Source organism: Heptranchias perlo, unplaced genomic scaffold (genome assembly GCF_035084215.1).
Source record: "Heptranchias perlo isolate sHepPer1 unplaced genomic scaffold, sHepPer1.hap1 HAP1_SCAFFOLD_808, whole genome shotgun sequence".
NCBI lineage: Eukaryota > Metazoa > Chordata > Chondrichthyes > Hexanchiformes > Hexanchidae > Heptranchias > Heptranchias perlo.
In genome coordinates, this window is record NW_027139843.1 from 70,932 (window position 1) to 88,033 (window position 17,102).

Genomic DNA, 17,102 nt, shown 5'->3' on the forward strand with positions numbered 1-17,102 from the left:
TTCGTAGTTGAATGACTGTTTTAATCACCATTAATCAACCGATAACTTTCTATTTCAGACTGAAGGAGATGCTGACGTGGTTACCGAGAGTCAGTCAAAACTTTAATAAGATTTTTGTGCTTTGCATGTGATGAAATTTCATCATTTTACAGACTGCATCTTAAGAGTGGGATTGAAAGCTCAGTGTAGCCGTTGTTAAATTTAACATTAACAGGCAATTGTTGCCGCTTATCACAGGAACGCCCGAACCGGTTCTCCGATGAAGATGAAAGTAACGCAACGGGGAACATGTGATACGACACGAAAGGCATCGGGCTATGATAAAAATCCCCACCGTTTTGCTTTTCCAAAATAAAGGGTGTGACATTTATCCTCTGAAAATAGAAACAGTCTGGTCTCACTCACTGCAGAAATCTCTCTGTCACAGCGAACCAGCTCTCCTACTGCGAGTGTGACCTCCCTTCGGGCCTTTCGGGGGCTTGTCTCAAGATGAATTGTGATTTCCGTGAAGCCAATGTTCCATTCCTTTATATGATTCATGTGCCTGATTTCCGACCACAGGGTAAATGGTGAAATATCAGCCCTGCTCAGCCGGCAATGATCACGGTACATTTTCTTGCAGACAAAACACACATTGAAACCCTGGAACTTTGAGGCGATGAATCCTGAGGAAAAATATAAGGACTCGAATCATCAAACTTTTGCGCCACCGAGACAGGCGGAAAAGCCCTACGCTAAATGTGTAATTCACTGAGCTAAACGTTGAGACTGCAGGAGCCCATATAACAGCTGTCTACTATCAGTTCACTTTTGCAAAATGAATGGTTGAAACTTGCAGGAGTGAAAATCCAACGAGCCGGTCTTCACTCTTAAACCAGCAACTGTGAAGTTAAGAGAAACGTGCCGGAGAAATACTCGATTTCAGCGCGGTGACACTGGGCCAGAGTAAAGCTCAGTTAATATGATCGCCGAGTGGTGAGAGGGTGGATTTGGAATTCCTGAGCAACCGCACTGCGCATTTTCCAGATCTGCTTGGAGCACCAATCCCTTCAATTCATCACTTACAGGGACAATTCGATTCCCGGTTTCTTTTCCCTGAGCTTGGTGAGATCTTAAAAATTGAAAGCGACTAATATCAGAGCTAACCTCGTCACCGACATGCTCACAGATACAGAGCGGCCACACTCTGCTTCAGTGAGATGAAAGCCCAGAGCGGTTTCAAGGTCGAATGTAATTGGAAGCAAAGCTCGTTCAATGAAAGTGCAGGTCATTGAGGTGCCTTTAAAGTCCTGATTGTTTGAACTGAACTTCTTCCGAGACCGCGTGAGATTCAGGTGGAGTGATTTGGGGACTTCTTTTCTCTCTTTGCAAAAGTCTGAACCGCAGTTCAAGGATCAAAAGTCTAGTTCCAAATTAGGGCTTCTCCAGGGTATGAACCTCGAATCGAGAATTATACCCCGACCTTAACGAGCCCAGAAACAAGAACGTATCACGGACACATTCTATGAGAGGGCTGACTGTATCATGAAAAGGCATTTTTGAAGAGACCTCCTGATCAGTTCCGTGTTGGATCCTGAACAAAACACAGCACTGTGTGCTTCTCAAATTCACTAAACACCATGAATTACACAAAGGCACCGCTGGGAGTTGAACCCAGAATCTCCTGTTTACGAGACAGGTGCTTTAACCAACGAAGCCATGGAGCCAATTCATGGGAGCGTTTCCCACCTCCTCTCATTAATATCTATCAGCTACACGTCACATTCTGTTGGGGGTTCAGACTGTTTGATCTTTGTCTCTTTCGCTTGCCCGTTTCCCTGTGAATCCCGATACTGACTGCGTTTCAGGCTGTGTTTATCTTTCTGTGTCCATCAGTGCTTTGATACACGAATGAATATTTGTGCTTCTGTTTGTTACTTTAAATAAATTCGGGATGGACAATTCTCGCTCTGACACTGAAGAACTAATTGAGCAAATTTCACAGTGAAGTGTTGTTTATTTTGGTGCTGAAACTAAAAAAATCGTAAAAGGTGCAAAGAGGGAAAACGAGAAAAACTTGTGAGTGAAATTAAGGACAACTTTCAAGGTTTTCACACGTACATTAAGAGAAAGAAGGGTGACTAAGAGTAATGTGGGCCCTTAAAGACAGATGGAGGTGATATTGTAATTGAAAATCAGGAAATGGCAGAGTTGCTGATACTCACAGAAAAGCATGAGGACAATATACCAGAGACACGAGGAAAACTGAAAATAAATCAAGGGGATTCAGTGTAAGTAAAATAATGGTATTGGAGAAAACAATTAGACTAAAGATAGACAAATCTCCAGGACCTGATGTTTACCATCCCAGGGGACGAAGGGGAATAGGTGAGGAAATTGTACATGCTTTAGTCATAATCGTTCAAAACTCTCTTGATTCAGGAATTGTTCCATGGATTGAAAAAATTGCCAATGTCATTCCGTTTTATATGAAGGGTAGGAGAGATAAAACAGGAAATTATAGACCTATTAGTCTGACGTCTGTTGTGGGGAAGTTACCAGAATCTGTTATTAGGGAAAGAATGACTGAGCACTTGGATAAACATGAATTGATCAGAGAGAGTCAGCATGGATTTGTAAAGTGTAAGTCAAGTCTAACAAAACTAGTTGAACTTTTTGAAGATGTAACTAACGTGGTAAATGATGGAGTGTCTATGGGTGTTATGTGTACATTGACTTCCAGAGGCATTCGTTAAGGTTTAGCATCAGAGACTGTGAACAGAAATGAGAGCACGTGGAATTTATAGCAACCCATTGACATGGGGAGGGAGTTGGTTTAGAGGTAGGAGACAGAGAGTAGGGTTAATGGGTATGTACTCAAATTGATAGGATTTGATTAGTGGTGTCCCCCAGGGATCTGTACAAATGAGGCAGATAAAGGAATAGAGAGCGGTATATCCAGGTTTGTTGACGACACCAAGTTAGGAGGCGCAGTGAGTAGTGTAGATGGGAGCATAAAGTTATAAAGGGAAATTGATAGATTCAGTGAGTTGGTAAAACTGTGTCAGATGGAGCTTACATAGAATTACATAGAATGTACATCACAGAAACAGGCAATTCGGCCCAACTAGACTATACCGGTGTTTATGCTGCAGACGAGCCTCCTCCAACCCCTCTTCATCTAACCTGATGAGCAAACCTGAATATTCCTTTCTCCTCCATGTGTTTATCCAGCTTCACCGTAAATGCATCCATGCGATTCGCATTAACTACTCCTTGTGGTGGCGAGCTGCACATTCTAACGCCTCTCTGGATAAATATGTTTCTCTTGAATGCCAGATTGGATTGATTGATGACTATTATATTCATGGCCCTAAGTTCTGACGTCCCCACTCCCAAAAGTACAAACACCTTATCGACATCTGACCTATCAAACCCTTGCATAATCTTAAAGTCCTGTATCAGGTCACCCTCAGCCTTCTCTTTTCAATACAAAAGAGCCCCAGACTGTTCAAAGTTTCAATCTGGGGAAATGTGAGACCATCCACTTTGGCCCGAAGCAAGATAAATCAGAGTATTTTCAAAATGGTGAGAAGCCAGGAACTGTGAGTGAGCAGAGATACTTCGGGAAATCAGGAAGAGTTGGCAGACAGGTGCAAAAAATAATGAAAATGGCTAATGGAATATCGGCCTTTATCTCAAGGGAACTGGAATTCAAAAGGGTGGAAGTTATGTTAGAATTCTATAAACTCTGCTAAGGCCACATTTAGAGTACGGCATTCAGTCCTGGGCACCAGACCTCAGGAAGGATATATTGGCCTTGCAGGAGGTGCAGCGCAGAAAGACCAGAATGATACCGGGGCTAAAATGTTTAAATTATGAGGACAGGTTGCGTGGACAAGGTTTGTATTTCCTCGTGTATAGAGGATTAAGTGGTGATGTAATTCAGGTGTTGAAGGTGATTCAATGATCCAATGGTGGGTGTGTGAGTTGGTGCTGAATCGGTCCCCTTCAGTGAAGAGAGGGTCAGCGGGCGCCTGACAGACACGGCTCGGAACGGGACTCGCTTCTCTCCGGCGGCAGCGGCTGGTTTAGAGAGATCTCTCTGTCTGCTGCTGTTACTCCACCTCCCGCACTCTGGGAGAACCGCGGAGGTCGGTCCTCATTTTTCTCTTATGGATCCGGCTCCATCCGTTTACTGTTGACGGGAGTGCGTCTGATACCAAGTCAGTCAGAAGCGGGTGCAAATCACAACATAGGCACAGGCCCAAGGACTGGGGACTGGTTTGATATTGGGTCCTTTTTAAGGGACCGGCTGTAGAATGTTTGTGTAATAATAATGATCAGAATTAACTTTGATACAATGAAGTTTTTTGCAGTTATTTCCCATTTCCACCCTCACCAGTTTTATACAGTAACAGGTAACAATGTTTGAGGGATGTGATGTCCAGTGTTGGTGGAATCAGTGTAATTTAACTTGATACATTGAAGAATCTCTTGTCTATCCCAGGCTCTTACCTTAGGATTAGACCCTCACCTAGTTTAAAATTGGTCACTCACTGATATAAATAAACCAGTAACAATCCCGAAACCTCAGCGGGTATTTTTGTTCCGATACTTAATGACGGTCCCAATTTCCACTGAAATTCTCAATCAGCAAATCCCAGAGGCTGTTTCGGGTTTGACAAACTGTGAAACAGATTGTTTTAAAAGCCGGAAAGAGGGAAAAACTGGTGGTTGATATGAAGTGTGAAACATTATCTCTTTCTGTTTCAGATTTACAATTTCTCTTTGTGTGTTACTGACAGGAGAGGCTATAACGGAGCCCAGTGACTGGGTAACGAGCTGCACTGAGTCATTGGCCTGTGTTACAGACCGGCTCGTTGGACCTGCTCATTTCGTGAACTCGCTGGTGTCTAAGCACGTGTGATGACTGAGTGAATCCCTTCCCACACACGGAGCAGGTGAACAGTCTCGCAACCAATGGGCATGCGTTGATGTGTCAGCAGTTCATTTCTGCTTTCAAAGCTCTTCTCACAGTCACTGCATTAAAAGGTCACTCAATAGTGTCAACAAGTTAATGTTTCAGAAGGTGGGATGATCGAGTGAATCTCTTCCCACACGGAGCAGGTGAACAGTCTCTCCCCAGTGTGAGTGCGTCGATGTCTCAGCAGTTCGTTTCTGATTTTAAATCTCTTCCCACAGTCAGAACATTTAAAGGTCTCTCAGTGTGAACTCGCTGGTGTTTCAGCAGGTTGGATGGCCGAGTGAATCTCTTCCCACACACTGAGCAGGTGAACGGCCCCTCTCCAGTGTGAACTCGCTGGTGTTTCAGCAGGGTGGATGGCCGAGCTAATCCCTTCCCATACACAGAGCAGGAGAACGGCCACTCCCCAGTGTGAGTGCATTGGTGTGTCAGCAGATTACATTTGCTTTTATACCTCTTCCCACAGTCAGAACATTTAAAAGGTCTCTCATCGGAGTGAACTTGCTGGTGTGTCAGCAGGGTGGATGACTGAGTGAATCTCTTCCCACACAAGGTGCAGGTGAACGGCCTCTCCGCAGTGTGAGTGCGTTGGTGTTTCAGCAGTTCAATTTTGCTTTTAAACCTCTTCTCACAGTCAGAACATTTAAAAGGTCTCTCATCAGAGTGAACTCGATGGTGTGTCAGGAGGTGGGATGACTGAGTGAATCCCTTCCCACACACGGAGCAGGTGAACAGCCTCTTCCCAGTGTGAACTCGCTGGTGTGACAGAAAGTGTGATGACTGAGTGAATCCCTTCCCACACACTGAGCAGGTGAACGGCCTCTCCCCAGTGTGGGTACATTGGTGTGTCAGCAGATTCCTTTTGCATTTAAACCTTTTCTCACAGTCAGAACATTTAAAAGGTCTCTCCCCAGTGTGAACTCGCTGGTGTGTCTGGAGGCTGGATGAAATAGTGAATCCCTTCCCACACACGGAGCAGGTGAACGGTCTCTCCCCAGTGTGAGTGCGTTGGTGCATCAGCAGATTAATTTTGCTTTTAAACCTCATCTCACAGTCAGAACATTTAAAAGGTCTCTCATCAGAGTGAACTCGCTGGTGTGTCAGCAGGGTGGATGATCGAGTGAATCCCTTCCCACACACGGAGCAGGTGAACGGCCTCTCCCCAGTGTGATTGTGTCGATGAGTTTCCAGCTCTGAAGGGTAATTGAATCCCTTCCCACAGTCCCCACATTTCCACGCTTTCTCCATGGTCCGGGTGTCCTTGTGTCTCTCCAGGTTGGATGATCAGTTGAAGCCTCGTCCACACACAGAACACGTGTACGGTTTCTCCCCGCTGTGAACGGTGCGATGTTTTTTCTGGCTGTGTAACTGGTTAAAGCTCTTTCCACAGTCAGTGCACTGGAACACTCTCACTCGGTGTGTGTCTCGGTGCTTTTCCACTCACACTGATGTTTGAAATCTTCTCCCACAGATAGAACAGACAAACATTTCTCCTTCCACATTCAAAGGTCGATGATATTCAGGTCCTGATGAATCGAGTGACTCTGTCAGATCTTGACGTGATCTCTGATTTGAGTTTCCCTCTGCAAATCCTCCCCTGTGAAAGGAGTTTATAAAAGTTATCACTGTAATTACAGGATAGAAATTCAGATCAGATAACTTTACTTTCGATGGAACATTATTTCCTCTCTCATTCCTCAAAGCTGTAAATCCCCGTCCCACACACTCTCCATCCTCCCTGTGCTGAAATCCAAACCCATCGCATCATCTTTCAGTGGCCCTAAACCATAAGTGAAAGGGTGAGAGAGCGAGTGTGAGAGAGCGAGTGTGAGAAAGTGTGATTCCAGCAGTGGGCTCGGTGTGGAGAATGAAGTGGGGCAGGTGGAGCATGTTTCAGTGGGGCAGCAGTGATCATAATTTCGTTCGGTTTAGAAGAGTTATGGAAAAGGACAGGGGACAGTCAAATGTGAAAATTCTTAACTGGAGGAGGGCTAATTCCAGTGAGTGAAAAAGGGATCTTGTCCAGGTGGATTGGAATCAAAAATTGGCAGGCAGAACAGTAATTGAACAGTGGGAGGCCTTCAAGGAGGAGTTGGTTCAGGTACAGAGTAGACAAATTCCCACGAGGAGGAAAGGAACGGCATCCAAAGCGAGAGCTCCCTGGATGACTGAAGATTTCGAGATCACCACTGCTCCTTCATTTACAGAAGCTCCCTGACCGATCACCATTTCTCCTTCATTTACAGATGCTCCCTGACCGATCAACATTTCTCCTTCATTTGCAGATGCTCCCCGACCAATCACCATATCTCCTTCATTTACAGATGCTCCCTGACCATTCACCATCTCCCCTTCATTTACAGACGCTCCCTGACCAGTCACCATTTCTCCTTCATTTACAGACGCTCCCTGACCGATCACCATTTCTCCTTATTTACAGTCGCTCCCTGATGGATCACCATTTCTCCTTCATTTAAAGACGCTCCCTGATGGATCACCATTTCTCCTTCATTTAAAGACGCTCCCTGACTGATCACTATTTCTCCTTCATTTACAGAAGCTCCCTGACCGATCACCATATCTCCTTCATTTACAGATGCTCCCTGACCATTCACCATCTCCCCTTCATTTACAGACGCTCCCTGACCAGTCACCATTTCTCCTTCATTTACAGACGCTCCCTGACCAGTCACCATTTCTCCTTATTTGCAGTCGCTCCCTGATGGATCACCATTTCTCCATCATTTACAGACGCTCCCTGACTGATCACTATTTCTCCTCCATTTACAGACGCTCCCTGACCGATCACCATTTCTCCTTCATTTACAGACGCTCCCTGACCGATCACCATTTCTCCTTCATTTACAGACGCTCCCTGACCAGTCACCATTTCTCCTGATTTGCAGTCGCTCCCTGATGGATCACATTTCTCCTTCATTTACAGACGCTCCCTGACTGATCACTATTTCTCCTCCATTTACAGACGCTCCCTGACCGATCACCATTTCTCCTTCATTTGCAGACGCTCCCTGGCCGATCCCCATTTCTCCTTCATTTACAGACGCTCCCTGACCGATCACCATTTCTCCTTCATTTGCAGACGCTCCCTGGCCGATCCCCATTTCTCCTTCATTTACAGACGCTCCCTGACCGATCACCATTTCTCCTTCATTTGCAGACGCTCCCTGACCGATCACCATTTCTCCTTCATTTGCAGACGCTCCCTGTCCGATCACCATTTCTCCTTCATTTACAGACGCTCCCTGACCGATCACCATTTCTCCTTCATTTACAGACGCTCCCTGACCGATCACCATTTCTCCTTCATTTACAGACGCTCCCTGACCGATCCCCATTTCCCCTTCATTTCCCGGCGGGGAGTGAGGGGGGGATAATGTTCACTGTTTTATATTCGGGTCTGGGGCCGCACTCGGGGTTTGTAAAGCCTGAGCCTGGGCCTGAGCCCGGACCCGGGCCCCGGGGTTTATTGAGCCTCTTGCTCCGATCCTCTGACCTGCACCGAACGCGCTCCTCCCGCAGCCTCGACTGGCCGCGCATGCTCAGGACACACTGACCGATAATGAGTCACTACTGCGCCTGCGCACTGGGCTCCACTGATTCAGATAGGGCACAATCTGTACCGCGCTGCATGCTGGGTGATGCAGCCGCCATTGATGATCTTAATATCAGGCCGAAAAACAAAAACATTGGAAGCACATAATTCAAGTGTTTAATTATTTTATAAATAATTCAATCGTTCAATTAATTTCATAAATAATTGAACAGTTTAATTCATTAAATAATCAATTGTTTAATTTATTACATTAAAAATTTGTATTTTTTTATTGTATAAATAATCATAAAAATAATTCAATCGTTTAATTCATTATATAAATATTCCTTTGTTTAATTTATTATATAAATAATTCAATATTTAGTTGAATTATTTATATGATGAATGAAACACTTGAATTATTTACATAATAAATTAAACAATTGTTTATATAGTAAATTTAACACTTGTATTATTTATATAATGATTTGAGCTTTTGAGTTATTTATATAATAAATTAAACACTTGAATTATTTCTATCATAAATTAAATAATTGAATTATTTAGATAATCAAATGATCAATTAATTGTTTATATAATACATTTAAAAATGTTTCTTTATATACTAAATTTAACACTTGTATTATTCATGGAATGAATTAAGCTATTGAATTATTTTTACAATAAATTAAACACTTGAATTATTTATATAATGAATTAAGCAATTGAATTGTTTGTAGAAGAAATTAAACACTTGAATTATTCACATCATAAATTAAACAATTCATTATGAATTAAACTATTGGATTATTTATATAATAAATTAGACACATGAATTATTATATAATAAATTAAGCTGTTGAATTATTTATATGATGAATTAATGTATTGAATTATTTATATAATATAAACTATTGAATTATTCATACAATTAAATAGTTGAACTAATTATACATTAAATTAAATAATTATTGATATAATAAATTAAACAATTGGCTTCTTTATATCATAAATTAAGCAATTGATTATTTTTATATTGAATTAAACTATTGAATTATTTAGATTACATTTTAAACAATTGAATTATTTATATAATAAAGTAAACAAAATGGCGGCCGGCACGACCACCATCTTGGGCAAAATGGCGGGCAACGCGCCCACCATCTTGGACAAAATGGCGGCAGGCGCGGCCACCATCTTGGACAAAATGGCGGCCGGCGCGGCCACCATCTTGGACAAAATGGCGGCCGGCGCGGCCACCATTTTAGAAAAAATGGCCGCCGCCACCTTAGCAGATGGCGGCAAGTGGTCGGCAGAGTGTCCCCGGTGATCCCGCAGTGACCCCAGAATGATGGCAGAGTGCAGCCCGTCAGTCCAGAGTGCAGCCGGGGATGCCAGAGTGATGCCAGAGCGGCGGCCTTTGTGTTTGGGCTACAACCACAACAACAACTTGTATTTATAATATATATTAACTATATATTAATAATGTATTTATATATTTCTATGTGTTATGGCACGGGGACAGCATGGGCCACCATCTTGGAAAAAGTATGTTTTGACCACCAGCACAACAGGTCCAACGACAACAATGTCCCAGTGACCTCCCCCCCAGTGTCCCAGAATGTCCCAGTGATCCCCCAGTGTCCCCAGAATGTCCCAGTGACCTCCCCCCCAGTGTCCCCAGAATGTCCCAGTGATCCCCCCAGTGTCCCCAGAATGTCCCAGTGATCCCCAGTGTCCCCAGAATGTCCCAGTGACCTCCCCCCCCAGTGTCCCCAGAATGTCCAGTGATCCCCAGTGTCCCCAGAATGTCCCAGTGATCCTCCAGTGTCCCCAGAATGTCCCAGTGATCCCCCAGTGTCCCCAGAATGTCCCAGTGATCCCAGAGTAACCAGACATTACTCACGTGGCCCCCATCGGGTCCAGGCTGCGGTGAAGGTCTCAGTCAGTCAGTCCCCAGCGAGAGAACGATTCTTGGCCCAGGATTCCTCCTCCTCCTCCTCACAAAATGTCTCTTTCTGGATCATCTCCTTGCAGCATTTCATCGAAAGTTTCCTGAGGGGAGAGAGAGAGAGAATTGATTAAAATACAAAAGCAAGGATTAAAAAGGCACAGCAAGAGCCCAGAGCTCCCTCCCTCCACTAACTCTCTCTCTCCCTCCCTCTTGCTTCTATCCCTAATCCAAGTTTGCAGGATTTTTCTCTGGTGCTTTGCCTCTGATTCCCCTGACAGGTGTCTGTCTGTCTGTTTGTGCTGCTCAGTGTTTGCTGCAGAGTTCAAACCTCCCCTGGGTTTGTTTTCTCTTCTGTCCTGGGTCCCGGAGACACAATTTCTGGACTTTGTTGCAACTTCTGTTCTGTTTGTTGCCATGTGGGCTTTACTGTTTTCTCTTGTTTGAATTAGCAGCTCCCCCATCCCTGTTCAATCTCTCCCCCCCTCTCCCTGTTCAATCTCTCCCCCCCTCTCCCTGTTCAATCTCTCCCCCCACTCCCTGTTCAATCTCTCCCCCCCCCTCTCCCTGTTCAATCTCTCCCCCCCCTCTCCCTGTTCAATCTCTCCCCCCCCCTCTCCCTGTTCAATCTCTCCCCCCCCTCTCCCTGTTCAATCTCTCCCCCCCTCTCCTGTTCAATCTCTCCCCCCCTCTCCCTGTTCAATCTCCCCCCCCCTCTCCCTGTTCAATCTCTCCCCCCCTCTCCCTGTTCAATCTCTCCCCCCCTCTCCCTGTTCAATCTCTCCCCCCCTCTCCCTGTTCAATCTCTCCCCCCTCTCCTGTTCAATCTCTCCCCCCCTCTCCCTGTTCAATCTCTCCCCCCCTCTCCCTGTTCAATCTCTCCCCCCCTCTCCCTGTTCAATCTCTCCCCCCCTCTCCCTGTTCAATCTCTCCCCCCCTCTCCCTGTTCAATCTCTCCCCCCCTCTCCCTGTTCAATCTCTCCCCCCCTCTCCCTGTTCAATCTCTCCCCCCCTCTCCCTGTTCAATCTCTCCCCCCCTCTCCCTGTTCAATCTCTCCCCCCCTCTCCCTGTTCAATCTCTCCCCCCCTCTCCCTGTTCAATCTCTCCCCCCCTCTCCCTGTTCAATCTCTCCCCCCCTCTCCCTGTTCAATCTCTCCCCCCTCTCCCTGTTCAATCTCTCCCCCTCTCCCTGTTCAATCTCTCCCCCCTCAGAGAGAGATAAAGACAGAGAGAGAGGGAGAGAGAGAGAGAGGGAGAGAGAGAGAGAGGAGAGGGAGAGAGGGGGAGGGAGGGAGGGAGGGAGGGAGGGAGAGAGAGAGAGGGAGGGAGGGAGGGAGGGAGGGAGGGAGGGAGGGAGAGAGAGGGCGAGAAGGAGAGAGAGGGCGAGAAAGGGAGAGAGAGGGCGAGAAAGGGAGAGAGAGGGCGAGAAAGGGAGAGAGGGAGAATGAGAAGGGAGAGAGAGAGGGCGAGAAAGGGAGAGAGAGGGCGAGAAAGGGAGAGAGAGGGCGAGAAAGGGAGAGAGAGGGCGAGAAAGGGAGAGAGAGGGCGAGAAAGGGAGAGAGAGGGCGAGAAAGGGAGAGAGAGGGCGAGAAAGGGAGAGAGGGCGAGAAAGGGGAGAGAGGGCGAGAAAGGAGAGAGAGGGCGAGAAAGGGAGAGAGAGGGCGAGAAAGGGAGAGAGAGGGCGAGAAAGGGAGAGAGAGGGCGAGAAAGGGAGAGAGAGGGCGAGAAAGGAGAGAGAGGGCGAGAAAGAGAGAGAGGGGAGAAAGGGAGAGAGGGCGAGAAAGGGAGAGAGAGGGCGAGAAAGGGAGAGAGAGGGCGAGAAAGAGAGAGAGAGGGCGAGAAAGAGAGAGAGAGGGAGAGAAAGGGAGAGAGGGCGAGAAAGGGAGAGAGAGGGCGAGAAAGGGAGAGAGAGGGCGAGAAAGAGGGAGAGAGAGGGCGAGAAAGGGAGAGAGGGCGAGAAGGGAGAGAGGGCGGAGAAAGGGAGAGAGGGCGAGAAAGGGAGAGAGGGGCGAGAAAGGGAGAGAGGGCGAGAAAGGAGAGAGGGCGAGAAAGGGAGAGAGGGCGAGAAAGGGAGAGAGGGCGAGAAGGGAGAGAGAGGGCGAGAAAGGAGAGAGAGGGCGAGAAAGGGAGAGAGAGGGCGAGAAAGGGAGAGAGGGCGAGAAAGGGAGAGAGGGCGAGAAAGGGAGAGAGGGCGAGAAAGGGAGAGAGGGGGAGAAAGGGAGAGAGGGGGAGAAAGGGAGAGAGAGGGCGAGAAAGGGAGAGAGAGGGCGAGAAAGAGAGAGAGGGGGGAGAAAGGGAGAGAGGGCGAGAAAGGGAGAGAGGGCGAGAAAGGGAGAGAGGGCGAGAAAGGGAGAGAAAGGGAGAGAGGGCGGAAGAGAGAGAGAGGGCGAGAAAGAGAGAGAGAGGGCGAGAAAGGGAGAGAGAGGGCGAGAAAGGGAGAGAGAGGGCGAGAAAGGGAGAGAGAGGGCGAGAAGGAGAGAGAGGGCGAGAAAGAGAGAGAGGGCGAGAAAGGGAGAGAGGGCGAGAAAGAGAGAGAGAGGGCGAGAAAGGAGAGAGAGGGCGAGAAAGAGAGAGAGGGGGAGAAGAGAGGGCGAGAAAGGGAGAGAGAGGGCGAGAAAGGAGAGAGAGGGCGAGAAAGGAGAGAGGCGAGAAGGGAGAGAGGGAGAGAAAGGGAGAGAGGGAGAGAAAGGGAAGAGGGCGAGAAAAGGGTGAGAGAGGGCGAGAAAGATAGAGGGGCGAGAAAGAGAGAGAGGGCGAGAAAGAGAGAGAGGGCGAGAAAGGAGAGAGAGGGCGGAGAAAGGGAGAGAGAGGGCGAGAAAGGAGAGAAGGGAAGAGAGGGCGAGAAGGGAGAGAGAGGGCGAGAAAGGGAGAGAGAGGGCGAGAAAGAGGAGAGAGGGCGAGAAAGGGAGAGAGGGCGAGAAAGAGAGAGAGGGCGAGAAAGAGAGAGAGGGCGAGAAGAGAGAGAGGGGAGAAAGGGAGAGAGGGCGAGAAAGGGAGAGAGAGGGCGAGAAAGGGAGAGGAGGGCGAGAAAGGGAGAGAGGGCGAGAAAGGGAGAGAGGGCGAGAAAGGGAGAAGAGGCAGAAAGGAGAGAGGGCCGAAAGGGAGAGAGGCGAGAAGGGAGAGAGGGCGAGAAAGGAGAGAGGGCGAGAAAGGAGAGAGAGGGCGAGAAAGAGAGAGGGCAGAGAAAGAGAGCGAGGGCGAGAAAGGGAGAGAGGGAGAGAAAGGGAGACGAGGCGAGAAAGGAGAGAGAGGGCGAGAAAGGGAGAGAGGCGAGAAAGGGAGAGAGGCGAGAAAGGGAGAGAGGGCGAGAAAGGGAGAGAGGGAGGAGAACGGGAGAGAGGCGAGAAAGGAGAGAGGGCGAGAAAGAGAGAGAGGGCGAGAAAGAGAGAGAGGGCGAGAAAGGGAGAGGCGAGAAAGAGAGAGAGGCGAGAAAGAGAGACGAGGGCGAGAAAGAGAGAGAGGGCGCAGAAAGAGAGAGAGGGCGAGAGAGGGAGAGAGGGCGAGAAAGGGAGAGAGGGCGAGAAAGGGAGAGAGGGCGAAGAAAGAGGAGAGAGGGCGAGAAAGAGAGGAGAGACGAGAAAGAGAACAGAGAGGCGAGAAAGAAGAGAGAGGGCCGAGAAGAGAGAGAGAGAGAAAGGAGAGCGAAGAAAGGCGAGAAAGAGAGAGGGTCGAGAAAGAGAGAGGGCGAGAAAGAGAGAGGGGCGAGAAGAGAGAGAGGGCGAGAAAGAGAGAGTGGGTAAAGGGAACGATTCACTGAGAGATTGCAATGTTAAGTGCAACGGTTATTTGAGGGGTTCAGTCCCTGAACGGGCTGTATTTTGACAGACACTTTTTACAGTAAGGCGAGTTGAGTTGAGTTTAGTTTACGGGAGGTCGGGTACAATCCGTGTCTGGGACTCACTGGCCCTGTGAAATATTGAATTTTGCTCACAATATGGTGTGTTTTGGATTAATAGGGACAAGGTTTAACTGTACTGGGCTGGATTGTTTTATAAATCTCTCATTGACTGGGTCTTTCAGACCAGGATGGGAGCTGCTCCTCTCTCTCTCTGTAAAGATGCTGTGGAGATGCCGGTGATGGACTGGGGTGGACAAATGTAAGGAATCTTTACAACACCAGGTTATAGTCCACCAGTTTTATTCGAAAATCACAAGCTTTCGGAGGCTTTCTCCTTTGTCAGGTGAGTGTGGAGGGGGGACTCGGTTTGGGTGAGGGAAGAGGGGGAGACAGGCTGTGAGGGTTTCAAATCAGTAAAATAGGTCCTTGAAATGTGGCTCATTCCAACAGACAGGTCTCCTGGTCAAACCAATCCTGTTATTCAAATTCTTTGATTGCCTTGACAACCTGCAGTTGGAAAGATTATCTGTAATCACCAGGCATTGTGCTCTGACTATAAAGCGGTGCCTTTCATGGAATCCCACACTCACCTGACGAAGGAGAAAGCCTCCGAAAGCTTGTGATTTTCAAATAAAACTGTTGACTATAAACTGGTGTTGTCAGATTCCTTACATCTCTCTGTAAACACCCCTGAGGCAGTGAAACACTCTCTGACAAACTGTTCACAGGAACCAACCCATCAGACATGGGAATATACAAATACCTGGGACTGGAAATGAGCCTCCCACCAACAGAGCAGAGAGAAGGAGGAAATCATCACACCTTCAAGATCTGGATCGGTTTTGTCTTTGGAGCAGGTTCTGGTTAATTTTACTGCTTTAAAGTTATGTTATGGGACCAGTGAGACTGAGACACACACACAACACACACACACACACAGACTGTACAGTCAGGAGACACGTGTCCCTTGTACAGACATTGGGTTTGAATTGAGCTGAGCTGTGCCACAAATGAATATGGGATTAAAATCTCAAATTCCAATCAGTTGCTCCCGAGCTTCCCCATGTGTCTGTGTGTTCCATTACAATACAATTTCACATGGGGGCCCAAAATGGCTTCGGAATTAACACGATTTCTTTCTGAGTTGTCGGTGACCTTTTCAAAAATTAAACTTCAAACTAAGAAAACATTTGGAGGCTGTTTTCACATTTGGGCCCTCTGGGTGCTGCAGGGACGCTCCCTGAAAGAGCTTTTAATTTCAATTAAGACCCGAGATATGTCACATTGTCAGCCTCTGAATAATAGTTTGATCCACTTTGTGTTATTTCTGAAAAGTTGCACTTGCAATGAACGAAGGGAGGAATTGGGCTCGAACAGATGGTGATATTCTGTCGGACGGTCGGTACTGAGGGAGCGCTGCACTGTCAGACGGTCAGTTGTGTGTCTCAGTGTCAGCTCCTGTACAATGTCCAGTGATCCTCCAGTGTCCCCAGAATGTCCCAGTGATCCCCCAGTGTCCCCAGAATGTCCCAGTGATCCCCCGGTGTCCCCCAGATTTCCCAGTGTCCCCAGAATGTCCAGTGATCCCCCAGAGTAACCCAGACATTACTCACGTGGCCCCCATCGGGTCCAGGCTGCGGTGAACGTCTCAGTCAGTCAGTCCCCAGCGGAGAGAACGATTCTTGGCCCAGGATTCCCCCTCATCCTCCTCCTTCTCACAAATGTCTCTTTCTGGACATCTCCTTGCAGCATTTCATCGAAAAGTATCCTGAGGGGGGAGACAGAGAGAGAGAGAGAGGGAATGATTAAAATACAAAAGCAAGGGATTAAAAGGCACAGCAAGAGCCCAGAGCTTCCTCTCCTCCACTCCCCCCTCTCTCCCCCCTCCTCCCACTTCCCTCTCCCCAGTTACACCGACAATCCCTCAGCCCCAACACTGAGACACAAATCCCGGTTACAAACAAGAGAATCTAAAGAGAGAGAAAAGTTGGGAGAGAGACAGAGAGAGAAATACACTCAGGACAGGCTGGAGGACCCCGGCAGACTGAGAGATTGTCCCCACCTCTGGGAGGGTTTGGGACGAGACTCACGGCATCCCCTCCCCCCGGGGAGCTCCCTGCTTCAGCCTTTGAGATATTAGACTGAATCTCAATGTGTCTCCCTCAGGGACCTGTCCATTCTCATGTTAATCCAGGACAGCCCAGGGCAGGACTGGTTTGACCAGGAGACCTGTCTGTTGGAATGAGCCACATTTCAAGGACCTATTTACTGATTTGAAACCCTCACAGCCTGTCTCCCCCTCTTCCCTCACCCCAAACCGAGTCCCCCCACCCTCAGCCTGTCTCCCCCTCTTCCCTCACCCCAAACCGAGTCCCCCCACCCTCAGCCTGTCTCCCCCTCTTCCCTCACCCCAAACCGAGTCCCCCCCACCCTCAGCCTGTCTCCCTCTTCCCTCACCCAAACCGAGACCCCCCCACCCTCAGCCTGTCTCCCCCTCTTCCCTCACCCCAAACCGAGTCCCCCCCACCCTCAGCCTGTCTCCCCCTCTTCCCTCACCCCAAACCGAGTCCCCCCTACCCTCAGCCTGTCTCCCCCTTCTTCCCTCACCCCCAAACCGAGTCCCCCCCACCCTCAGCCTGTCTCCCCCTCTTCCCTCACCCCAAACCGAGTCCCCCCCACCCTCAGCCTGTCTCCCCCTCTTCCCTCACCCCAAACCGAGTCCCCCCCCCCTCAGCCTGTCTCCCCCTCTTCCCTCACCCCAAACCAGTCCCCCCACCCTCAGCCTGTCTCCCA

The 17,102-nt window shown here is 48.2% G+C and overlaps 1 protein-coding gene across 2 annotated transcripts; it reads right to left on the reverse strand.

Moving 5' to 3' along the window:
- Positions 1–10,538, reverse strand: LOC137319303 (zinc finger protein 551-like). Of its 2 annotated transcripts, none has more exons than XM_067981588.1 (2): positions 10,426–10,538; positions 1–6,563 (listed from the first exon to the last, which is right to left on the reverse strand). In XM_067981588.1, exon 2 carries the CDS (start codon positions 6,212–6,214, stop codon positions 5,147–5,149), a length of 1,068 nt encoding a protein of 355 aa, XP_067837689.1. In that variant the 5' UTR covers positions 6,215–6,563; positions 10,426–10,538; the 3' UTR covers positions 1–5,146. The 2 variants fall into 2 exon arrangements, with proteins under 2 accessions (XP_067837689.1, XP_067837690.1); XM_067981589.1 differs by lacking the exon at positions 10,426–10,538 and adding an exon at positions 7,969–8,033.
- Between the last annotated feature and the right edge of the window lie 6,564 nt (positions 10,539–17,102).

Coding starts and splice junctions, on each gene's coding strand:
- LOC137319303 (XM_067981588.1), bottom strand. CDS start 6,214: ATGGAGAAAGCGTGGAAATGTGGGGACTGTGGGAAGGGATTCAATTAC.